The following is a 27,794-nucleotide window of genomic DNA, read 5'->3' as shown; positions in this document are numbered from 1 at the left end:
CTGAAAGCCAACAGAACTAAAGGTTCAGAGTTATCTCTAAAATCTAAGCTCCATGGGCACTCTCTTATTATACCCCCTAGAATGTTAGTTCCTTGGGCAAAATCTCCCATTATACAGTATAATACTTCTAAAATAACTGCAAGCTTCTTATTAATATAGCCACAAAAATCCCCCCCCCCCTCCAATCTGCTGCCATAGGCAAGTGCCTAGTTTCAAAATGGAAACCCAATGGGGAATCCTAAGGGGGCACACCAAAAATTATCCAAAATGAAAGAAATGTACAATGCAAAGTACCTCTGGCATAAAAGGTATCGGAATATTGGAGTCAAAAAGTGAACTTATATGTTGATGGTGGTATATGGATCAGTTTGTGATCGCCAGCAATTGATGCAATGGTCTGTCTCCCTCTGGATATGAGGTGAATAGAGGGAGGCTGCTCCACTTGTACCTGGTGTATTAGGCAATCTATGAAGATGGAGAAAAAGGAAGAGCGCGCATCATAGTGTATTTCAAATAAACAAATGTGTAGGTAAACAGATGAAATAAGACTCAACAGATAGTGTTGCAGCATACTGTGACTGGTGCTGAAGAGCGGTCTAGCACTTTACAGCGGCTAGTACACTGCCAATAGATCCCTAAGCTGCAATCCTGTTGTTCTGTAGCAGGGAAAAAGACGATCAGCACAATTCAGTGGGAGATAAAAACTGAGCCAAGTCAGCATATAAAAATAACTTCCTGAAAGAGAAAATTAAAGATACTACTTTATTCTCTTTTGAAACGCGTTTTTCGATCGTTAAACAGGTCGTTTCCTCAAGCACTGAAAAAGACGTATGTAAAACAGCTTCATTAGTAACATTAAATACATTTGTTAGAGTTAAAACAGGAAGTTGTCATTTTAAAATACACCAATCGGCATACATTGTATCAATCACATGTGATTTGTTTACATTGTGAGAAAGCATTTCATCATGTGTTGAACATAAAGTTAATTGGCATGTAATTACATTTGTATCCTATTACTACATATGTTTGGACAAAGAATATATTTGTATATAATTGTCTTTACAACATGGTTATGATCTGTATCAGAGACACATCCATATGCAAAGAATGTATTATGAGTCGAACGGAGATACGATACAATTTGGATTTTACAGTTCGATTTTATGTCTAATGTACGTAAATGGTTTATTTAAAAAACCTAGTGTATAGAGAATGAAAAGAAGAGATAGTAATAAGAGCATTACTCCAACGGAACATGACGAAACTAAAGGAGTAACTAAAAACTACGTGTTTGATGAATATATATTTAAATATTTGGATGAATATGTGTGTTGGATGAATGTCGTGTTACAAAACAGATGGTACGGATATGGATATCCGAACAATAGATGTGTATGTCTTGATCGATAGGTTGTCTGTATTATCTGAATTTTATCTTTTTGTCTGTGTTACATATGTGTTTGGGTATAGTGGAAATCTAAATTTCTTCCAGTGAGTGTTTCATATGGTTATCTAATGGTGCTAGTTGTATGTATATATATGTTAAGTGGAAAACGGGTCACACCACAGGAGAGTTGCACAAAATGTTATTTGATGTGAACTCTGGTGTAGTGATTAATGTAATGAGTATTATGTGATTTATACATTGCGTTATATATTAAATATATGAATTTGGGGAAGTGATAGGAAGGGGAGGGCCTTGTTTGCCTAGGCCAAAATACACCCCTGATTAGTGCCTCTAGTTTTTACAAGGGACACCTATATGTCCCCCATATTTGGTGCCTAGAGAAGCCACTGATAGACACTAAAGGGTAGATATATCATACCCTGGGCAGACATGATTCACTATAGCAAATCATATCCGCCCTGCATCGCTAAATGCTGACAGCATACGCTGTCAGCATTTAACATTGCACAAGCGCCAATCGGGTGTCAATTAACCCGGAAACAGGGGTATTTGGCCCCTTTCGGGCCATGATAAATCGGCTCCAATGGCCTAGATTAAAAGTAGTTTAGATCTGATGTATATAGTAAGTGTATAGCGCTGGACTGAAAATACGTATGCCTCTTTTATAATAACCTCCTCCTGGTTATAAGTAAATAAGTAAAGTGTGTGTATAAAAAGTGGCGCTAAAAAGCTCTAAGTATTAAAAACTATGGGGAGATAGGGTTCCAAATATCTGATACAATTAGATTATAATGGAGACTGACTGTCGATTAAGTAGCAAAATGGGATATTGCTTAGGGGTTAAATTCTGATATTTCCCAAATGAACAACAAGAAAGAAAGATGTTAAAAAAATATTACATTTACTAATAAAATAACACATAGGCATAGATAAACAAATATAATACAAATGTTAAAATAGCAACAAATTCATGAATGGATTAAGTGCACAATTGATATATGAAGAGAGAGCCCAGAATCAAATGGATCAAAATTTGCGTATAGTAATATCCTTCTTTTGGATCCACATATTATTCAAACAAGTCACTATAGGCACTTTCCTATTCAAAACCAATAAGTATAAAATGTGAGAATTATCAATGAAGGTGCCTTTGATGCAGCATTAAAAAAACAGTCTTTCATAAGACAGTGAACGATGATTTCAGGATATCCCTTTAAATTGTGTTGCGGTGATAGGTAAAATAGTTGTGGCCACTACTTTTTTATTTGTGTTGCGGTGATAGGTAAAATAGTAGTGGCCACTACTATTTTACCTATCACCGCAACACAATTTAAAGGGATATCCTGAAATCATTGTTCACTGTCTTATGAAAGACTGTTATTTTTTAATGCTGCATCAAAAGCACCTTCATTGATAATTCTCACATTTTATACTTATTGGTTTTGAATAGGAAAGTGCCTATATTAACTTGTTTGAATAATTTGTGGATCCAAAAGAAGGATATTACTATACGCAAATTTTGATCCATTTGATTCTGGGCTCTCTCTTCATATATCAATTGTGCACTTAATCCATTCATGAATTTGTTGCTATTTTAACATTTGTATTATATTTGTTTATCTATGCCTATGTGTTATTTTATTAGTAAATGTAATATTTTTTAACATCTTTCTTTCTTGTTGTTCATTTGGGAAATATCAGAATTTAACCCCTAAGCAATATCCCATTTTGCTACTTAATCGACAGTCAGTCTCCATTATAATCTAATTGTATCAGATATTTGGAACCCTATCTCCCCATAGTTTTTAATACTTAGAGCTTTTTAGCGCCACTTTTTATACACACACTTTACTAGATTAAAAGTAGAGCACAAAAATATTAGCACTTTTGTGTGTTAACATGAGTTGAGCACAAACAGTAGCACTTCTAATTTTGCTCAAAATCCTGTTTCAGATAACACAGGTGTGCTAATTCCCTCACACATTAGTCTTCAATGGGGCGTGCAGTAAAATTCCTGTCAGAAGGGGAGATAACTCAGGGTGTGCTAAGCCGAGGGGGAATAAGGCTGTACAAGTAGTGGCGCTATTCTAGTAGTTTTGTGCTATACTATTAATAATAATGGTTTATTCAGGTGTTAAAAAGAGATGACATTTTACAGTGGTATTTAGGATTGCATGTGAACCCAACACTAAACTCCCCACCTAATACGGCACAATGAGTGTGCTAATAGCTTAGAGACTGCTAAAAAGTTTCAGCCATGATGAAATATATAACCATCAAAAAGTATTAGTGCACATCCAACCACTTAAGTCCACTCTTTCATGGCATATTTGTATATGCTTCTGTCTGCCAAATATACTTACATAGCTTCTAATAAGATTGGGATAAACATCTCACAATAATATTGGCTTATATTTGAGCTGCACTTTAGGACCAGTCTATATGGGACACCTTGTAAGTGGTAGACTGGCTTAGCAGAATATGATCATATAGTGTGACTAAGATCCCATTTCATTTAAAGGCATTTTTTGCAGCATAAATATAAGTCAATATTATTGCGAGATGTCAATCCCAATTTTATTTGAATTATGTAAGTATATTTAGCAGATAGAAGCATATTTGTTTTTGCAGCTCAAATATAAGCCAATATTATTGCGAGATGTTTATCCCAATCTTATTAGAAGCTATGTAAGTATATTTGGCAGACAGAAGCATATACAAATATGCCATGAAAGAGTGGACTTAAGTAGTTGGATGTGCACTAACACTTTTTGTTGTTTTGTAATTGTTAAGGTCACTTTGGTAGCACTCCCACAATATGTGTGCTAAGATTAAACAGTCCTTTTGTGGTGTGCTTAACCAGAAAACCCCTTTGAAATATATAACCATCCACTTGTAATACCACATTGTAAGCTCTTCCTTGTGTGAAGTAGAGCAAAAGACAACACACCCTGTACTATCAATTGTACTGCACTTGTAATCAAGTGCTAATTGTTTATGCTTTATACACATATTATATTTTTCTAGACAGAAAGCATATTTATATGACTCTACATCCATGAAGTATGTTATTATTATAACTGTGACACTAATAATAATAATTGCATTATTTAAACAGTGTTTTTCCCTCGGTTGGACTCAAAACACAGGCTTTGGATTTTAATTGCTAATCGCCATTAGCCAAATAACAGCTGTTATTACCCAACTTCAATGGTGCTTAAATGGACATGAAGCCCAATTTTGTTCTTTCAGGATTCAGATGGAGCATGTGATTTTAAACAACTTTCCAATTTACTTCTTTTATCTAATTAATTTTTGTTTCTTAGTATCCTTTGTTGAAAAGGATGCCTAGGTAGGCCCAGGAGCTTATGATTAATGGCTGCACATATATGCCATGTTATTGTCTCTCAATGTGTTTAGCTACCTCCCAGTAGTGAATTGCTGCTTCTTCAACAAAGGATACCAAGATAATCAAGCAAATGAGATAATAGAAGTCAATTGGAACATTTTTAAAATTATATTCTCTATCTGAATCATGAAAGAAATTTTTTTTTCCCTTTTAGTAAGTCAGCCCTGATAGCATTGGAACCTAAGACCATGAGGTTTTAGCTGGTCAGTTAAACAACCAGTTCATCTCATCAGCGAGGCTGGTTGCTACAGGATATGTGAGAAGTAGTAGAATGGCTGCCAGATGATGGTGAATGATAGAAAATGTTTCGGTAGACTTGTATTCCAACTCTGCTACAGGATTTGTCACTGTTTAGTCACTAAGACAAGAATGTGTATTTTTTAGAGACCTTTCATTTAGAGAAAATATGATGTTATTTAATGTGTAAATAAAGAGTTCTTGCTCACTTTTTGTGTCTATATTCTAATTATACAAATGTTCCATAAGGACTTATGTGCAATGAGACAGAGACCTGTTAACTCACAGCTCAGCCAGATGACTAGCAAAATAAGGATGTGAAAGTGTCCTGAAAATTTGACTGTTAACCTTGATATTAGTTTATACCAATTAACAATTGATGTTTACCTGAGTCTTTATTTATATAAAATGTGAGCAGTTAACATTCACCTTCCTGCTTCCACCCACTTGAATATTTTTTATTTTTATTTTTTTATGCAATTCCTTTTAAAATCTTTTGTGATGATTTACCTTTATGAAAACATTGTCTCCCTCCCCTCTGTTAGAAAACACCAAAGCTATATCTGCCTCTGGTTCTTTTCACTGACCTCTAGAAGTGACCTCTCTTAAATTTCCCCCATATTGACATATCGATGATTTGCAACAACAAGCATGCCCAAAGCAAATACTCTACTTAATAAAGTGCAAGTTTTATTCACTTTAATTGTTGTCTTTTAAATTATGTGTATAGCAGTGTGTAGTAATTTACATTTGTAAAACGTAAAATTGTTTTTGTTGCTAAGTAAAATATAGTGTGAGTATGCTGTACAAGATGTTCCTTGGACGTGTTTGAAAGTTTCCCACTAGTTTGAGCAGAATGAAAAAAGCTTTGTCGCTCTTAGTTTAAAGTATTTTATTTTTCAGGCTGAGCACTGAAAAATTAGCATGAATGGTGTGAATTAATATATTTAAATATTTTAATCATATAATATTTACAGTATATGTGTAATTGTGTTTGTTCTTTTTTAATTATTTTCACCACTAGAAAGCTGCAGAGCCTAATAATTTAAATATTGCTGAGCTTGCAAACGGCTATTACGCCATGGTTCTGCACTATCGTTTCATTCTCACACTAGGGGTGTATTTTCGCCAAGCCAATGCAGCAGGATTTAGGAGGGCACAGATTTTCAGGGGTAGTTCATCCTTTCCAACTCTTGTGCTCTCCAATTTTTTTTATGTATTAATTATATTACAATGCAAAGATCCTTGGCTCTCTAAGCAGAGTGTATGACCTCTCTACGCGTCCCTGGGCTCTATGAGGAACATATGAGCTAAATTAGTGGAGTTGTGGAGGTTCTGGGGCAAAGGATTTTCCAGTACCTGTACTTTTCAACGATTAAATAAGCAACTGTCTTGAACTACAGCTGCAAATTCATTTGGTTTGCTTTATTAACAATGACCTTACAAATCTAAATTTAGTTTGATATTTTATTATCTTTTAAAGTGAGGAGGCTTTAGTCTTTAGTATGTAAATAGAAGTGTTACTTGAGTTATGTAGTTTCTATAAACCTGATTCCTTGGCTTTATGCACTAAGCTGTTGATGTTTAAAGGGACAGTCAATACCAGCAGTTTATTTTTAAAAAACTACAAACCCCAAAGCCAATATTACAAAAAATAAAAAATGTAAAATTACAGAAAAAAATAAACAAAGCTATCTAAAATAAAAAAAATTAAACCAAAACTAATACCCCTATAAAAATAAAAATCCCCCCTGAAATAAAAACAACCCCTAATCTATCAATACACTACAAATAGCCCTTAAAAGGACCTTTTGTAGGACATTACCCTAAAGAAATCAGCTCTTTTACATACAACAATTACAAAGTACCCCCTAACAGTAAACCCCCCACCCAACCAACCCCCCAATATAAAAAAAAATAAGTCTAAAAAAGCCTAAGATACTCATTGCCCCTAAAGGGGCATTTGTATGGACATTGCCCTTAAAAGGGCATTCAGCTCTTTTACTGCCCTTAAAAGGGCAATCAGCTCTTTTGCAGCCCAAAAAACCCTAATCTAAAAAAAGTCACCCCAAAAAATAAAGAAAAAGTCTAAGACTAAGCCCCAAATAGGTACTCATCATTCCTGAAGACCGGCGGTGAAGGTTGTAATATATCCTAAGTTACACTATTATTTAATTCTATCTAAGCAGTAACATCCAACGTGTTATATATTTATGCATAACAATATTGTTTATTAATGGAATTATGAATATTAATAATCTATCATAAAATTATTGTCAGCAATATCTCCAATTAATATAGTGGAATTTGTCAATACACTCCAGTGAAATGTTATATAATCTCTATTATGTATTCCAGAATGATATTGAGATCTCTAGAAATTATGACAATAAAATTATTATAAACATTAATATTTAATCTCAAAATAAATTAATTCCTGAATTCTGATAATTTAATCTTTATATACACTTTGATTATATTTATATAGCAACTGAACATCACCTATGACCAGTTATAGCTATCAATTGATCAACACAACTTGAAAATATTAAGCAGGCCATAGGGATATTTAGATTAATTACTATTCAATAGATATTGTCTATTATCCTGTAAATGGAAGAAATATTTCTATAAATGAACCTTAACTCAAAATTAATTAAACACCAGATATCACCATTAAATTTACAAGTCAATTTATAATTAGCCAGCAACACTTACTCCAATACCAAAATATGGACTACTAACTTAACAATGCTTAGTTAACAATATATAACCAAATCTTTCAACACAAATCTTGCCAAATCTCAATAAATCTAATGGAATTTCCAGAAATATAATTAAGCTATTTTAACCCAATATAATCTTATATACTTCACTTAAATAATCAACCAGGGAAATTAATATAATATCAACACAATAGCCAATTTATGTGCAAGTTCTTAAGAATAAGTTTCTAACAATTATATACAATAAATAAAACTGAATTTATAAATGGAATACAAAACCTTTCCTAATAATAAAGTTACTTAGCACCAATATATTTAATATATGGAATACACTGGTATATTTAATATACCAAATACCCTTTTAAATCACCAGCTTCAATTAAGCTACAGCAACAAAGAATATCTTTGCTTTAAAATATTAAATTATAAAAATTGCCATACATTATCAAATACCCATATGAGAGTTTAACTTTTTCAATCAAAATTATTTTCACTGTCATATAAGAGAGTGTGCACAAATCTGGAAGTGAATGTTAGGCTTAATTTCGTTTGCTCTTCCGGTATAAAGAGTTTCCCCATTAATTATTATGTCTTACAAAACTCTGTGTATCTCCAAGGCAGAAAGTTAAGTCAGTAAAACAAGGTAAGCAGCAGCATCAGCCAGCATTGATCATTCCCCTATTACTTCCTGTGCAAGATTTTTTTTATCTGTGATAAAACCCACCTCTTTTCTAATTATTGAGTGAAATTTTGGGTAAGCACTTAGTCGGAGCTTATCTCTCATTGGCCCTTGGAAATGCATATGGTAATTTTAAATCCCTTGACAATTTAAAATACCATTTGGTTGCAATTCTCGCATTGAACACGTAAGGGACAACAGGGAATGGAATGCAGCTTCATTAGCAAAATACTTTAAAGTACAGAACAATATAGATTTTCATAAATGTATACTTAATATACTTATTATTTGCTAGTATTAATAAACTATCTGGTCAATATACATGTGACTATCTGGCTCAACTGAGCACGTGTATTTCAATTCCAGACATGAGTGTATTTAGAATATATATATACTGTATATACATATGATATATATAGGAGCATTATAATTATTGATCACTCAATAAAGATATTTCACTTCACCATTTCACGTCTCAACAATGTTTAAAATATGGACCCACATTCATGATTATATAAATAGGATAACGTATTGAAGATGTATTTATTTCAAAATCTCATTTTCACACCAGATTCTGAAAAACAAAGAAACAAATGTTGTTTTATTCTGAAAGTTTGCAAAACATTTTAAATTCACCAATACAGCTATTGATTTAATATAGCAGACATTCATCCAATATAGTATATTAGGCCTAAGACGATTTTCTAGATTCATATATATTGGTACATTTACCCAATCCTGAGTATATTTTGCATATATCTGCCAATTATGGATATAAGTTAAACTTAACATTTTAATTCTTATGTTTTCCAAATATACAGGTTTTAAAAGACTTTCTTTGCCTTCTCCTACTATTTTCTATAGAGACGTCAGTATGAGCTTCGTGTATTTGAACTCAGTATAGGGTAATTAACAATTGATGATAAGGGCCACAATCACTGAGAATTTTTGTATATTGAAATATCCGTTCAGACTGAATGTTTGTTGTCTACAGGGGGCATCCTGAATTAGGTAAGTATCAGGGCAATTATTTTAATTGAGTTATTTAGAAATACATCAAAGTGCAGTCTCTATATTGCGTGTAGAGAGGTTTGTCTGCTTTGAACTCTGATGTGTAATCAGCAAAGGGGGGTGGTGTCACCCAAATTCTGACATCAGACTTGCAATACAAATGAATGTAACTAGCAATGGTCAGAGCATGTCCAAGTTTAATATTTAATATATACATTTATTATTTTATCTTATCATATATATGTGTATATATATATATATATATATATATATACAGGTAGCCCTCAGTTTACGCCGGGGATAGGTTCCAGAAGGAATGGTTGTAAATCGAAACCGTTGTAAATTGAAACCCAGTTTATAATGTAAGTCAATGGGAAGTGAGGGAGATAGGTTTCAGGCCCCTCTCAAAATTGTCATAAGTAACACCTAATACATTATTTTAAAAGCTTTGAAATTAAGACTTTAAATGCTAGACAGCATTATAAACCTAATAAAATAATCACACAACACAGAATATATAATCAAACTAAGTTAAATTAACAAAAACATTTGCTAAACAGCATTATAAACCTAATAAAATAATCATGCAACATAGACTTCACTTGCATTTCTCTGCAAACAGTTCTTTCTATGCATTCCAATCTGGACTGAGTTATAGACAGGAAGGTCTTGTTCCTTTGAAATCTGCTCTATAGCTCAGATCTGGTTAAACTGATTAATTTCAGCTTGCTTGGCTTTACTGCAACACACGCGGACAGCTCCACCTACTGGCTATTTTAATAAATGCACTGCTTCTCAATGCTTTTCAATAGCAGTCACATGACTGGAAAAAAAGGTTGTTATTCTGAAACGGTGTAAATTGAACCGTTGTAAAACGAGGGCCACCTGTATATATATATATATATATATATATATTATCTAATGTCACTCAGCAGTACCCTGACAAGGTCTTCTTCCAGGTGGCTCCATCATCTTCTATCTTTATCCGGAGCGAAGGCGATGCAGAGCAGAGGTGTGGAGCGGTCTTCCTCGATATGCGGACCTGGAGTGGCAGTCCTCAGCGGCGGTCCACTGCGGCAGTCTTCAGGGGGCAGCGATCCTCAACGGTGCAGAAGCTCCTCTTCATCCCATCTCCGTCGTACACAAAAAATTGAATGGAAGGCACCGCATTCAATTTGGGGTACCTTGCATTCCTATTGGCTGAAATTTTGAAATCAGCCAATAGGATTAGAGCTACTGAAATCCTATTGGCTGTTCAAATCAGCCAATAAGATTTCAGTAGCTCTTATCCTATTGGCTGACTTAAAAATTTCAGCCAATGAGGATGCAAGGTACCCCATTTTTAAACGGGTACCTTGCATTCAATCCTCAGTGTGCGGCGGTGACTATATGAAGAGGATCTCCACACTGGATAGCTCCGCAGTCGCGGGTCTTGTTCTGCGGTCACCTCCGTCCGCGTCACCTTGGTCCTGGATGAAGCTAGAAGAGGTCCCTGTCCTGAAAGAAGATGTCGCCGCCTCCAAGAAGACTTAACCGCCTGGAAGAAGACTTTCTCCGCCGAACTTCAGGAATGGTGAGTACCTATTTAGGGGTTAGACTTGTTTTTTGGGGGGGGGGGTTAGATTAGGGGTTTTTTTGCTGTAAAGAGCTGATTTCCTATTTAAGGGCATAAAAGAGCTGAATGCCCTTTTAAGGACAATGCCCATACAAATGCCCCTTTAGGGGCAATGGGTACTTTAGTTTTTTTAGTGTTAGTTTTTTTTATTGTGGGGGGTTTAACTGTTAGGGGGACTTAGTATTTGTTACATGTAAAAGAGCTGTTTAACTTAGGGAAATGCCCTACAAAATGCCCTTTTAAGGGCTGTAGGTAGTTTAGATTAGATTAGGTGGTGTCTTTATTTTGGGGGGCTTTTTTATTTTCATAGGTATTACGTTTAATTTTTTTAATTTTTGATCATTTTGTTTATATTTTTCTGTAATTTTAGACTTTTATTTTTTGTAATTTTAGATTAATTTATTTGTAATTTAATGTTAGGTTTTATTTTTAACCCCTTAATGACAGAGGACGTACCAGGTACGTCATAGGAAAAACTTCCCTTAATGACAGTTGACGTACCTGGTACGTCCTCTGTTGTCTGTAGTGCTGGAAGCGATCCTGATCGCTTCCAGCTGCTTACAAGGGATTGTAGTGATGCCTCAATATTGAGGCATCACTGCAATCCCCCATTTAACATACCGATGTAGAAAGGGCCACTCTGTGGCCCCATCTGCATCGGCTATGGATGTAAACAAAGTCGTTGGTGAGTGGGAGCAGCTTTTTGCACTATGTACCTTAGGTGTCTTTTTCCCCAATCGGACTAACATTGTCGGCAGTTTGTGCTGGGAACGCATTTGCGGCCGGGGGGGGCGGGGTGGTGGGTTTGCGCGTGTGCGCGTGCACGAAAAATATGCTTGCAACTTTAAAAAAAAAAAGCATCAATGTAGATGCAGGGGATCTCCTTTCTTTAGTAAGGGATCTGGGAGGGGGAGGGATGTATATTATTTAGAGGGGCCAGCTACACTACAGAAAATAAATACTTCATATAAAAAAAGTAAAAAAAAAATATTTTGGGGGGCAAATTGGGTACTGGCAGACAGCTGCCAGTACCCAAGATGGCGGCAAATAGATAGAGGGGGAGGGTTAGAGAGATGTATGGGGGGATCAGGGAGGTTGTGTGGTAAGGGGGGATCCATCACTGCAGACTGTATGAAAAAATAAAATAAAAAAATTAAAAATATTTTTATTTCAGTACTGGCAGACTTTCTGCCAGTACTTAAGATGGCGGTGACAATTGTGAGGTGGGGGAGGGAAGAGAGCTGTTTGAGGGGGGTCAGGGGGGGTCAGGAGGTGGGATGTGTCAGGTGGGAGGCTGATCTCTACACTAAAGCTAAAAATTAACCCTACAAGCTACCTAATTAACCCCTTAACTGCTGGGCATATTACAAGTGTGGTGCGCAGCAGTATTTAACGGCCTTATTATTAACAAAAAGCAACACCAAAGCCATATATGTCTGCTATTTCTGAACAAAGGGGATCCCAGAGAAGCATTTACAACCATTTGTGCCATAATTGCACAAGCTGTTTGTAAATAATGTCAGTGAGAAACCTAAAATTGTGAAAAATTTTAGGTTTTTTTTTTTATTTGATCGTATTTGGCGGTGAAATGGTGGCATGAAATATACCAAAATGGGCCTAGATCAATGCTTTGGGATGTCTTCTAAATATAAATATATACATGTCAAGGTATATTTTGGGATTCCTGAAAGATATCAGTGTTCCAATGTAACTAGCGCTAATTTTGAAAAAAAGTGGTTTGGAAATAGCAAAGTGCTACTTGTATTTATGGCCCTATAACTTGCAAAAAAAGCAAAGAACATGTAAACATTGGGTATTTCTAAACTCGGGACAAAATTTAGAAACTATTTAGAATGGGTGTATTTTGGTGGTTGTAGATGTGTAACAGATTTTGGGGGTCAAAGTTCGAAAAAGTGTGTTTTTTTTCAATTTTTTCCTCATATTTTATATTTTTCTTTATAGTAAATTATAAGATATGATGAAAATAATGGTATCTTTAGAAAGTCCATTTAATGGCGAGAAAAACAGTATATAATATGTGTGGGTACAGTAAATGAGTAAGAGGAAAATTATAGCTAAACACAAACACTGCAGAAATGTAAAAATAGCCATTGTCATTAAGGGTAAGAAAATTGAAAAATGGTCCGGTCATTAAGGGGTTAAACTAATGTTAGGATTTTTTATTTTAATTGTAACAGCATTTTTTTATTTTATGTAATTGGGGTTAATTTAGGGGGTGTTAGTTTAGGGGACTTAGTAATTAAATTAGTTATTTGCGTTGTGGGGGGGTTGGTGGTTTAGGAGTTAATCTGTTAATTAGGTTTATTGCGATGTGGGGGTTTGGCGGTTTAGGGGTTAATAGGTTAATTAGATTTATTGTGATGTGGGGTTTGGCGGTTTAGGGGTTAATAGGTTAATTAGCTTTATTGCAATGTGGGGGGTTGGCAGTTTTGGGGTTATTAGGTTATTTAGGTTTATTGCAATGTGGGGGGTTGGCGGTTTAGGGGTTAATAGGTTAATTAGGTTTATTGCAATGTGGTTTAGGGGTTAATATGCTAATTATGTTATTTGCATTGTTTAATTTGCAGATTAGGGGTTAATTACTTTATTATTTTGCGATGTGGGGGTTGGCGATTTAGGTGATTGTTAATACTTCGTGCGGTTAGTTTTTTTTATTATTTTGTGCGGGTGGTTAGGTCTTTTTGTTATTTCGTGTGGGCAATTACATGTTTTTTGTTATTTCGTGCGGGTGGTTACATATTTTTCCTTAATATTTTGTGCGGGCGGTTTCTTGTTTTTGCTTGAATTAAATGCTTCATTTGCCTACACTGCATCCAGGTGGATTCCGAAAATGGCAGGGTTTTGAAAGAATCCGCCTGTGGTGGATTCTTTCATCACCCTGCCATTTTCGAAATCCACCATTTTCGAAATCCATCTGGATGCAGCCAACATTCCTTTGAGGATGCATGCGCAACTGGTGACAGCGACGGACGTGTTACAAACATGATTATAGTATAGATTCCCCAGTTTTGCATAACCAACACAGTTATAATAAAACACTTTGTACCTCTGTGATTACCTTATATCTAAGCCTCTACAGACTGCCCCCTTTTTTCAGTTCTTTTGACAGACTTCACGTGCGTGAGCTCAATGTTATCTATATGACACACATGAACTAACGCCCTCTAGTGGTGAAAAACTGTCAAAATGCATTCACATAAGAGGCAGCTTTCAATGTCTTAGAAATTAGCATATGAACCTCCTAGGTTTATCTTTCAAATAAGAATACCAAGAGCACAAAGCAAAATTGGTGATAAAAGTAAATTGGAAAGTTATTTAAAATTACATGCCCTATCTGAATCATTAAAGTTTATTTTGGACTAGACTGCCCCTTTATTAAATAAAGAAAATTTGTTGAAAAAAAAATAACATTCCCACATGCTCCATTTGAAACCAAACTTCACTTTGAGATTATTACTTCCAGAACGATTTGTGGTTTAGAATGCTAGGACTAAGAATATGATGCATAAAGATTTCTCAAGATACAATTATGTTTGGTTATATCTTCACACTATTGTCGAAAACCTGATTAGCTACTTTACCTTCATGTAACCAAAGGAACATGTATAGTGTTCAAAATGTACTATATTTAAAATAATTAAATGTGATTTAGCACTAGATATAGCTTATTATTTAGATGCAGTTAATGCAGCACCACACAGTAAGCAATCCCAGTTATGATTATGTGGATTTGAATGTCACCGATTTAACTTGTGATCCAAGGGCTACAGCTGATGTTCCCTTCCTCCTCTACCTCAGCCCATATTTACACCATACTGTATAGACTTTAGGGTTTTAATATAACCAACCATTTTTAAAGCATAGAAAAATGTAAAATTGTTTGATATCAAAACTACATAAAAAATGTGCAGACACCCAAAATCTTTGCTTTCTTTGTTGATTGCAGAGATTAAGAGGTGATATTTAAAGGAATATTAGCAAGGAAGGAAGGTATTTATGGAAAACATATATTGTGGGACTACTCCCAGAGATATATATATATATTAGACAAAATGGTAGAGAAAACTCCAGGACTTTTAAAAGGTTTGCCCAAAATATATTACAGAACATCTTAGAAAATCTGTCCTTGAGTGGTGAAGGGGAAGATATAGCATGCAAAGTTTAAGTTAGAGCTCATGGAATGAGACATTCTTTGTGTGTAAATGTTACAGTAAGAGAATTCAAGAATGTGTGAAATAAGTATAAGAAAAACAAAATTTTTCTAGGTAGGTAATGTGGTGGGCAGACAAGATGGACCAACGGATTTTGTTTGTGAGCAGTCAAACTCTATTTCATTGTTTATTTAGCAAATGTGGAATGTGCAAACCTTAAAAACACAAAATGTTATAACAGATGTCAGCCCTCTGGGTTAGGAGAAACATCAAAGCAGATTTGCTAAAGATTTAAGCCAGAGATATCTCTATTATTAATATTAATATTGTATAGCAGCTATGAAGCCTTTACTTATTTGACTGTAATAAAATATAAAGCGCCAGATTTTGAGTGGAGCACTAACAGTTTCGCAACAAGCAAAAAGGAGTTTATCGCGGTTGTTTGCATGCGTCAGGGTTTCAGCTTGTATTACAAGTTGAAAGTAAAGGGCTATTGCAGTAAACGCGTGTCGAGTTAGCACGTCCTCAGAGCTCTGCTGAACCATTTTTGCAAAACAATAAAAAATACATTACAAAGTACAGTTACACTCATAATTACACCATCTAATAAAAATTATTAAAATAAAATATTGCACATATTAGGTATAAGGACTCGAAGATATGAGGTCCAGATAAAAGTACATTGAGATACATACATATACATACAGATGTATATGTATATATGTATATGTCTCTATATATGTGTACATATGTATTTATATATGTATTTATAGACATATATACACATGTTAACGCATAGTGCATTTGGAGCCCTTAGGTAAAGTGGTTGTAAACTTTCTTAATCTAATGCACAGTATATACAATTAGTCTTTAACAGAGGGGCACTTTCATGGATTAAATTTTTTTAAGATGCTTTATTAGTAAAATATTTACAATTTTTTGATGGTAAACATTGCGCCGTTCCTCCGCCCACACCTCATACTTTAATTTAGCTGAGCGATAACGAGTCCGACTTCATGCAATCATTGCGTGCCCCACATGGCGTCTTAAAAAAATGTAATCAATGAAAGTGCCCCTGTTTTGAAGACTAATTGTATATACTGTGCATTAGATTAAGAAAGTTTACAATCACTTTAAGTAGATAAAAACATGCAAAATCATATTTAAGCACTATTATGCACTGTGTGTTTACTGTAAATATTTCACATTCCAATGTTATGCACATTGCAGAATATGTTCTATGTCTTTCTAAATAGGTATCCTATATTATAAAAGGCCAGGTATGTTTGTCCGATGCAGTCATGTGCAGTAGAGACTGCTTGAGACAAACATACCTGACATTAAGAATCTACTCTGCTAAGTTGGTGGCGTGGGAGGGTTAGGAGGGAGGTGGGTGGATCATCGCTGGAGGGGGTGGGAGCGGATGGGACCTCTACTCTGCTAAGATGGTGGCGTGGGAGGGTTAGGAGGGAGGCAGGTGAGCGGATCATCGTTGGAGGGGGGCGGGAGTGGGTGGAACCACTACTCTGCAGAAAAAAAAAGTTGAGAGTGGCAGGGAGAGGGGATCAGAGGGTAGGGAAAGGTTCTTGGAGGGAGAGGTGATTTTGGCCGTGTAATGGGCTTTAATACTAGTTTCTATATAAATATATATATATACCTATATAAAATAATAATAATATAAATATATATATAGGTATAGATATATATTGTACCAACAAAACATCAGATATATGTAGAAATATGTATTTATAAATAAACAGAACATATTCTGCTATGTGAAGAACATTGGAATGTGAAATATTCATATTTTCATGTTGGGTTTGCACACTTTGGAATATGCAATCATGTTTGCACACGAGTGGGGGTTTTCCCCCCTTTTTTTGCTCTGTTGAATTCTATGGGGGAATAGGTTATCACGCGCAATATTCTAAGTTTGAGTTTTTACGCGCGTTGAGTTAGCGTGCAATCAATAACTTTTTACTTTCAACTCATAATATGTGCGGAAAAATCTTACTTCTAGCACAGTTAATGCTTGAGCAGGAGCATTAAAAAGCACTCTATATAGATAATGCATGAATATACTTTGCACAAAAATAAATGTAACTCCATTGTTTTATTACGTTGATATAGACTTTGCCAGCATGGATATGTGCGTCACTAATCTTTGTTCTGTACTGAGTTATATAGTTGTAATTTGCACTTTAAAATGCCATTTACAAATAAACCATGAACTCGTGCTTCATAATGTTTCATATCACATAATTACAGTATATTAAAAATTTAGCTTTAGGAAACAGTTCTAAACATTTGATAGAAACGTAGTATATTATGTCAAAGGTCTTATACATTAGTTAAGCTTTGGTAGCTGTTTGACACAAGTCCCAAATAGTGTCATGTTATGTATTGTTAAACTATATCTGGTGTGCGTGTGTGTAACACAATATCCAATCTATATTTGAACTCCAGGAGGATTTTCACTAATACATTCTATAGCAACCTTAACTCTTTACAGGGTCATTAAACACGGCTAGATTATAAGTGGAGCTCTTATTTATTGTGCACCCGTAAACGTGCAAATCTGCTTGTTTACGGGTGCGCAATAAATAACCAGCTTTTACAAGTGGCTGGTAATTGCTATTGTGAACTTGCAGGATGCAATTAGTGCTCAGAAAATAAACCTGGGGTCAGACCTCTATTGACCCAAAATAAAGAATATTAAAAAAAAAATCTGCAAAAAGCAGTTATGAGGGGTTAAAGTTTGCGGGTGCGGGGTGTTCACTATGTAAAGGCACTTTTCAGTGCCATTTTTTTATATATGCTTATATACATATATATTTATGTGTTAATATCTGTATATACACATATTAACACATAAATATATATTCATATACATATATATTTACAATCTGCTGTCCATTGCTGCACGACTTACCCCCTTCGCTATGCCGTGTCTGACGGCTTAAGAACGAGGCTCCTATTGGAGCCTATGGAAGTGCGAAAATATCGCTTTCGCAGAAGTGATATTTTGCACTCCACTTGTGGGTGTAGATTTATTAAAGGTCGAACGGACATGATTCGTTGTAGTGAATCATGTCCGCTCGACCTCACTAATTGTCAACAGCATACGCCGTTGGCATTTAACATTGCACAAACATTTCTTGTGAAATGCTTGGCAATGCCGCCCCCCAGGGGGTGTCAATCATCCTAATCATATCAGATTGGGATGATTTCAGCCCGTCACCTAAAAAGCAGCAGTTCTTAACTTCCGTTTAAGGCGAGCCTGAAACAATGGGCGTAGAAAGCAGCATTCGCTGCCTAATAAATCTACCCCATAATCTAGACGAAAAGATTAGTTTGAGAATAACATGTAGATGTATTTTTAAAAGTTTTATTAGCTTTTTAAATAATGACAAAATAAGTGTAAAGCTTTATGGCCCGATTACAAGTGGATGAAAGCGATATTTGCGATTCATAATGTGTGCTGGTATTACAAGTTTTCAGCTGGGAAGCATTGCGCTCACTGATGCCTCTTTCTGATGCCGTCAGAGTCAGCATCAGAACTTCAGCACCAGAGAAGGGAGTAAGTAGAGCAGCAATCACAGCAAAAATAAATATATATGTATATGCTGATATAAAAAAGTTCATAAGTACATGCACTCTCACCACCGTTCTCCAACTGCGAGGGTGCTATCAAGGCGTATATAATAGCAAGCAGAACAAAGCACTCATTGGTCTTCAGACATCAAAGGTGAAAAAGCTTTAATAAGTGACGTTTCGGGACCTTTAGCGTCCCTTCTTCAGAAGAAGAAGGGACGCTATTATATGCTATTATATGCTGATATACATATATATTTCTGCGTTAATATGTGTATATACACACATTAACATATATATATATATATGTATGTGTGTGAGTATCCCATTGACCGCAATGTAAAGGCACTTTTCAGTGGCTTTTTGTTTCTAACACCCCACTCTCACCAACTTTAATCCCAAAATACTGCCTAGTGCAGTAAATGTATTAAAAAGATGCTGCCATCTTTATTTGTTAATAAACTACACTAGACAGTAGTTTGGGGCCATTTGGGGCATATTTATAAAATTATCCAGAGATCTGATCTGGCAAATTTGCGGGGGCATGATAATTTAGAGCTCCACTTGTAATCTAGCCCTTTGTGTCTATAAAACAATGGGAGCTGCCATGTTGTATTTTAGGCTACTTTCTCTGCTGTGGCCAATTTGGGACAGTTATAAATAGGTCAAAAGAGCGTGCAGCCAATGGCTGTGTGGAATATAACAGTGTTCTGCACTTCTATTGCTAACAGGAATTGAAAAGCTCACAATTTCAGAATGGAATTACATGGAAAGGGGACAAAATGAATAATGAAAGTATATTGCAGAGTTTTTAATATATGATTTCTCATTTTATGTTACCATCTCAAAGTATTTAATGTCCCTTTAAGTGCAAGAGCAATTGAGAGATCTTCCTAAATGTTGGTCTTCCTTGATTTCAATTGTTTGTTGCCCAGGAAACCTACAACATAATGTAAGGCAAAATGAGAAAATTGTAGAATAGTATTTATTTTCTCTTTGCTAAGACTGTGTGGGGTATAAGCTTTTATGTTAGCATCAATCTGGGTATTCACCGCACTCTAAATAAGGAGTATTCAGACTTTGGTGAGTCAGGATATAATATTTCCTAATAATAGGACATCTATTACATAGAGAATATTCTAATATTTATGTGCTGAATTAGGTGTTATTGATGTAAAATGCCTGTTTTGTTTATACTCGTTACTATTGTTGTGATACGGTCAGGGCCGGATTTACATCTCAGGTGCCTGTAGGCACAAAAACCTGATATTTTTGGTACAAATACACATAGATGTAAAAAAAAAAATTATTCTGAAATATAAATATAATATGATGTTGCTCTCAAAGGAAAACATGCAATGTTGTAGATTATATGTAATCCAGGGGTCAACAAATGTGTTTAAAATTAGAAATTAGAAATTCAATTTACCACAAAACACAAACATACCACACTTACTTGATAAAAGAACAGATTAACAATTTTTAATGTGATGTGTGTATATATATATATATATATATATATATATACATACATACATACATACAAACAAATATGCCATGTGAGTGGTTTACACACATACACATTTTACAGCCTTACAGTCTACAAACTTTGTTGTCAAAGTGCCCTAAAGGTTGTAAATCACAATCGGCAGGTTGTAATAAAGAGCAGAGCAGCTAGTCTCACATAACCTCCTCACCTCCAAGGCCTTTATAGAACAAAAACATTCATCCTAAAGCAGAATGTAACACCCTGGCTATCAAAATGCTCTACAGCACATAACAAGTGAATACACTGCAACCCTCTCTGATAGCCAAGGGGTTAAAATGCTCTGCTTGTTATGTTGTCATTCTAGGCAGCATTAGAAGCCTTATACAGTCCTAACCTGTTGTTCTGAAGCTTTCATTCCTTCAAGAAAAAGTGTCTGCTACACATCAGCATGGAGCTTGGCTGTGTGAGGCAACAGAAGTACATAAAATAAAAGTGAAACTAAACATGCCTGGTGAAAATGGGAGGGGTTTAGTTTTAATCTTTGCCCCTCTCTCCTTCATGGCTCCCTCAACTGCTGTAACATATTCCCAATGAAACACTCAACTCTGTAAGCACCTGGCAGAACAATTCTTACTAAAATTAATGCCCCCATTATTACTGACAGGCAGGCGCCCCTCACTGCAAGGTGCCTGTAGGCACATTCCTACTGTGCCTAATGGGAAATCCAGCCCTGGATACAGTATATTATCATATTGTGCAAAGTACATTTTTACATTGGCTATCACTGCTGGCTGAATAGGAAATCAAAAATAGTCTTGAGATCCACTAGTCAGCATGTAGAGATCCCAAAGTACCTTTTGTGTAATTATGTTAAACACATTTTACATGCCTTAAAGGTAAAGTAGCGTTGGATCCCTTTTCAAATGTGTGTTGTTTTCTATTGCGTGACCCAAATAGTGCCCTTCAGGTTAACCCATTACAATCCTTTGTCACTGGATCCTCCAATAAGCCCTGATAGTTGAAACACACTTTACTGTATGCAGTTGTGTCAATGTTCCCATTGTAAATACACAGGTGAAAAGAGTGATGAGTGATTAGCGCTGCAGAATCTGTTGGCGTTCTACAAATGCCTGATAATAATAATGATGCATTTATCACTATTAGAGTGTGTATTTGGATGAGTAAAAATACACTGGTAATTTTAGTATTTGTCTGCAGAAGTCATTAAAATGATCATGAAACCCAACATTTTTCTTTCATTAATCAGAGAATACAATGAAAACAATTCCAATCTACTTCTATTATCTAATTTGCTTCATACGTTAGGTATCCTTTGTTGAAGAAATGGCAATACACATGGATGAGCCAATAACACGAGGCATATATGCAGCCACCAATCAGCAGCTGCTGAGCATATTTATATATGCTTTTCAACAAAGGATATCAAGAGAATGAGGTGGATAATAGAAGTAAAATGAAAAGTTGTTTAAAATTGCATGCTCATTCTGAATCATAAAAAAAAAAAAAAAATGTGTTTCATGTCCCTTTTACGGTGCAAAATTTTAGTGTTTTGCAATATCAGTAAATTTAAACAGCAAAAACAGGAACAATGCATAAGATATCAAAATAGTTTATTCCAGAGTGGGGAGGAAGGTATTAAAGAGAAAATGTATAGGGCCCAAACCCTTAATCATGTGATATACAATCACAATACATCATCACATTTAAATTCCCCTGAGGACATACCTACCTAAAAAGGGACATGAAACACAAAACATTTCTTTCATGATTTAGATAGATTATACATTTTTAAACAACTTTCTAATTTACTTCTGTTATCAATTTTGCTTCATTCTCTTGGAATCTTTTATTGAAGAAGCTGCAATGCACTCCTGGGAGCTAGCTGAACAGATTTGTAAGCCAATGAAAATGGGCATACAAGTTCAGTCACCAATCAGCAGCTAGCTCCAAGCTCCTGAGCCTATCTAGATATGCTTTTTAACAAAGGATACAAAGAGAATTAAGCAAATTAGTTAATACAGGGAGTGCAGAATTATTAGGCAAGTTGTATTTTTGAGGATTCATTTTATTATTGAACAACAACCATGTTCTCAATGAACCCAAAAAACTCATTAATATCAAAGCTGAATACTTTTGGAAGTAGTTTTTAGTTTGTTTTTAGTTATAGCTATTTTAGGGGGATATCTGTGTGTGCAGGTGACTATTACTGTGCATAATTATTAGGCAACTTAACAAAAAACAAATATATACCCATTTCAATTATTTATTTTTACCAGTGAAACCAATATAACATCTCAACATTCACAAATATACATTTCTGACATTCAAAAACAAAACAAAAACAAATCAGTGACCAATATAGCCACCTTTCTTTGCAAGGACACTCAAAAGCCTGCCATCCATGGATTCTGTCAGTGTTTTGACCTGTTCACCATCAACATTGCGTGCAGCAGCAACCACAGCCTCCCAGACACTGTTCAGAGAGGTGTACTGTTTTCCCTCCTTGTAAATCTCACATTTGATGATGGACCACAGGTTCTCAATGGGGTTCAGATCAGGTGAACAAGGAAGCCATGTCATTAGATTTTCTTCTTTTATACCCTTTCTTGCCAGCCACGCTGTGGAGTACTTGGACGCGTGTCATGGAGCATTGTCCTGCATTAAAATCATGTTTTTCTTGAAGGATGCAGACTTCTTCCTGTACCACTGCTTGAAGAAGGTGTCTTCCAGAAACTGGCAGTAGGACTGGGAGTTGAGCTTGACTCCATCCTCAATCCGAAAATGCCCCACAAGCTCATCTTTGATGATACCAGCCCAAACCAGTACTCCACCTCCACCTTGCTGGCGTCTGAGTCGGACTGGAGCTCTCTGCCCTTTACCAATCCAGCCATGGGCCCATCCATCTGGCCCATCAAGACCCACTCTCATTTCATCAGTCCATAAAACCTTAGAAAAATCAGTCTTGAGATATTTCTTGGCCCAGTCTTGACGTTTCAGCTTGTGTGTCTTGTTCAGTGGTGGTCGTCTTTCAGCCTTTCTTACCTTGGCCATGTCTCTGAGTATTGCACACCTTGTGCTTTTGGGCACTCCAGTGATGTTGCAGCTCTGAAATATGGCCAAACTGGTGGCAAGTGGCATCTTGGCAGCTGCACGCTTGACTTTTCTCAGTTCATGGGCAGTTATTTTGCACCTTGGTTTTTCCACACGCTTCTTGCGACCCTGTTGACTATTTTGAATGAAACGCTTGATTGTTTGATGATCACGCTTCAGAAGCTTTGCAATTTTAAGAGTGCTGCATCCCTCTGCAAGATATCTCACTATTTTTGACTTTTCTGAGCCTGTCAAGTCCTTCTTTTGACCCATTTTGCCAAAGGAAAGGAAGTTGCCTAATAATTATGCACACCTGATATAGGGTGTTGATGTCATTAGACCACACCCCTTCTCATTACAGAGATGCACATCACCTAATATGCTTAATTGGTAGTAGGCTTTCGAGCCTATACAGCTTGGAGTAAGACAACATGCATAAAGAGGATGATGTGGTCAAAATACTCATTTGCCTAATAATTCTGCACTCCCTGTAGAAGTAAATTGGAAAGTCGTTTAAAATTGTATGCTCTGTCTGAATCATGAAAGAAAAAAAAAATGGGTTTCATGTCCCTTTAACTTTTTCTTCACCTAAGAGGTAATAAACCCTACACATTGTCCCTAGTGGTTGACTATATAAATTACAATAAACAATTCGAAAGTATAGAGATATTAACTGAAGAGGTTAATCCTATTGCAGTGTTGCTTAAAGGAACACTGAACCCCAATTTTTTCTTTTGTGTTTCAGATAGAGCATGCAATTTTAAGCAACTTTCTAATTTACTCCTATTATCAAAGTGTCTTCATTCTCTTGGTATCTTTATTTGAAAAGCAAGAATGTAAGTTTAGATGCCGGCCTATTTTTTGTGACCAACCTGGGTTGCACTTGCTGATTAGACAGCACCAATCAACAAGTGCTGTCCAAGTACTGAACCAAAAATTGCCTGGCTCCTTTGTTTAGATGCCTTCTTTTTCAAATAAAGATAGCAAGAGAACAAAGAAAAATTGATAATAGGAGTAAATTAGAAAGTTGCTTAAAATTGCATGCTCTATCTGAATCACAAAAAACAAAAAAATTAGTCACCAGTCTCAAAAGCTAAAGTTCATCAAACAAGAGCAGGCTATCAGCTGCTGGGCCCCATATGAGAGTAATGTCTCTTCAAAAACACAAATATACATAATTAATATGCTATTATTATGGGCCACCTCTAACAAATGCCATGTTAGTCCAGCATGTGGCATTCAAGCCTATTGATTACTATTAAAAAAAAAGGACAAATACAAATCTGACTGACAATTACACCAATTTACCTTTGTATTTATGTAAGTGTGATCTAGCTATGTACTAAGATTACTGTCTATCACCTTATTTATTTCCAAAGAAGATAATTATGTGAATTTAGTTGGTATAATAAGTAAGGGTCATGTCTAAGCTAATTAGATGTTTGTTTTCTACCCTTTTCTGCTATTTAGTAATAGTCAGACTTTTTATGGATATAGTAGCAGCTCTAAATAAAAAATCTCAGTAAATTAATCAATAGTGTCCTTACATATTTTTAAACATGTTTTGTAAGCAAAGTTTCCAAATAAATTATTTGCAAGGTGCATTCAAGGCTTCAAAACACAGGTTGAGAATTTATATCAAAATATTTCTTCACATTTCCCTGTATATATTGAACCAAGTGTCAAGATTGCAAATAACTTATACAGGTCAAATGTTGGCTTAATTACTTAATTATTAATAACATCCTAATTGTTTTATGTTCTCATTTCTCTAATACTGCTTTTGTTTTAATTTATATTTTAGTTCTCAGTCAACCAGCTGTGAAAGGTAAACGTTCCAAGGAACCGGCAGAGAATAAAATTAAACCTGCTATAAAAAAACTCAAACCAAAAATTACCAAATTAAAGGAATCAACAGAAAATGTTCCCAAGGTGCAATCCATCATGACTCAAGTACTGGATAAAGGACGGTTCCAAAAGGCAGCCTCTATGATGAGTATGACAGCTGGACAGAGCATGGAACTCAGGTGCAAAGGGGAAAAGATTGCATGGAGCTATCCAGAATATCTTGTTACTTTCAGGGATTCCAGACTTAGGTAAGGTAATTGCAATAAAGACATACATGTATGGCAGCTTTAATACGAGTAATCAATGAGTGATCACTGATACATATTTACAGTTTTACAGTGTTCTTTTTTATTTATTTTAAATCTCTATTTAATTTGAGAACAATTTGAGAGAACTTTATGTATAAAAAAAATCTATTACACCTTGCCTGTTAGACTTCCCCAGACAACACAGAGGATTTGTGTCCTTAGCAGTTTTTCCCTAAAAAAAACATAATTTATGCTTACCTGATAAATTCCTTTCTTCTGTAGTGTGATCAGTCCACGGGTCATCATTACTTGTGGGATATTAACTGCTCCCCTACAGGAAGTGCAAGAGGATTCACCCAGCAGAGTTGCTATATAGCTCCTCCCCTCTACGTCACCTCCAGTCATTCGACCAAGGACCAACGAGAAAGGAGAAGCCAAGGGTGTAGTGGTGACTGGAGTATAATTTAAAAAATATTTACCTGCCTTAAAAAACAGGGCGGGCCGTGGACTGATCACACTACAGAAGAAAGGAATTTATCAGGTAAGCATAAATTATGTTTTCTTCTGTTAAGTGTGATCAGTCCACGGGTCATCATTACTTGTGGGATACCAATACCAAAGCAAAAGTACACGGATGACGGGAGGGATAGGCAGGCTCTTTATACAGAAGGAACCACTGCCTGGAGAACCTTTCTCCCAAAAATAGCCTCCGAGGAAGCAAAAGTGTCAAATTTTTAAAATTTGGAAAAAGTATGAAGCGAAGACCAAGTTGCAGCCTTGCAAATCTGTTCAACAGAGGCCTCATTCTTAAAGGCCCAAGTGGAAGCCACAGCTCTAGTGGAATGAGCTGTAATTCTTTCAGGAGGCTGCTGTCCAGCAGTCTCATAAGCTAAACGAATTATGCTACGAAGCCAAAAAGAGAGAGAGGTAGCAGAAGCTTTTTGACCTCTCCTCTGACCAGAGTAAACGACAAACAGGGAAGACGTTTGTCGAAAATCTTTAGTTGCCTGTAAATAAAATTTAAGGGCACGAACTACATCCAGATTGTGCAAAAGACGTTCCTTCCTCGAAGAAGGATTTGGGCACAAGGATGGAACAACAATCTCCTGATTGATATTCCTGTTAGTGACTACCTTAGGTAAGAACCCAGGCTTAGTACGCAGAACTACCTTATCCGAGTGAAAAATCAAATAAGGAGAATCACAATGTAAGGCTGATAACTCAGAGACTCTTCGAGCCGAGGAAATAGCCATTAAAAATAGAACTTTCCAAGATAACAACTTTATATCAATGGAATGAAGGGGTTCAAACGGAACACCCTGTAAAACGTTAAGAACAAGGTTTAAACTCCATGGTGGAGCCACAGCTTTAAACACAGGTTTAATCCTGGCCAAAGCCTGACAAAAAGCCTGAACGTCTGGAACTTCTGACAGACGCTTGTGTAACAGAATGGACAGAGCTGAGATCTGTCCCTTTAAGGAACTAGCGGATAACCCCTTTTCTAAACCTTCTTGTAGAAAAGAGAATATCCTAGGAATCCTAACCTTACTCCAAGAGTAACCTTTGGATTCGCACCAATATAGGTATTTACGCCATATTTTATGGTAAATCTTTCTGGTAACAGGCTTCCTAGCCTGTATTAAGGTATCAATAACTGACTCAGAAAAACCACGCTTTGATAAGATCAAGCGTTCAATTTCCAAGCAGTCAGCTTCAGAGAAGTTAGATTTTGATGTTTGAAAGGACCCTGAATCAGAAGGTCCTGTTTCAGAGGTAACGACCAAGGTGGACAGAATGACATGTCCACCAGATCTGTATACCAAGTCCTGCGTGGCCATGCAGGCGCTATTAGAATCACTGATGCTTTCTCCTGTTTGATTCTGGCAATCAATCGAGGAAGCATCGGGAAAGGTGGAAACACATGAGCCATCCTGAAGGTCCATGGTGCTGTCAAGGCATCTATCAGGACCGCTCCCGGATCCCTGGATCTGGACCCGTAGCGCGGAAGCTTGGCGTTCTGTCGAGACGCCATGAGATCTATCTCTGGTTTGCCCCAACGTCAAAGTATTTGGGCAAAGACCTCTGGATGAAGTTCCCACTCCCCCGGATGAAAAGTCTGACGACTTAAGAAATCCGCCTCCCAGTTCTCCACTCCCGGGATGTGGATTGCAGACAGGTGGCAAGAGTGAGACTCTGCCCAGCGAATTATCTTCGATACTTCCATCATTGCTAGGGAGCTTCTTG

The 27,794-nt window shown here is 36.0% G+C and overlaps 1 protein-coding gene across 1 annotated transcript in view; it reads left to right on the top strand.

Annotated features, from left to right (window-relative positions):
* The window catches only part of PDGFRL (platelet derived growth factor receptor like), a 262,539-nt gene that overhangs the window by 15,094 nt on the left and 219,651 nt on the right, over positions 1-27,794 (top strand). Inside the window, exon 2 of the mRNA XM_053703917.1 lies at positions 25,259-25,550. Coding sequence (XP_053559892.1) covers positions 25,259-25,550 — 292 coding nt within the window. The remainder of the gene's footprint in view (positions 1-25,258; positions 25,551-27,794) is intronic.

Source organism: Bombina bombina, chromosome 2, assembly GCF_027579735.1.
Source record: "Bombina bombina isolate aBomBom1 chromosome 2, aBomBom1.pri, whole genome shotgun sequence".
Taxonomy (NCBI): Eukaryota; Metazoa; Chordata; class Amphibia; order Anura; family Bombinatoridae; genus Bombina; species Bombina bombina.
Note: the sequence above shows the minus strand (reverse complement) of the source record. Positions and strands in the feature narration are given on the sequence as shown.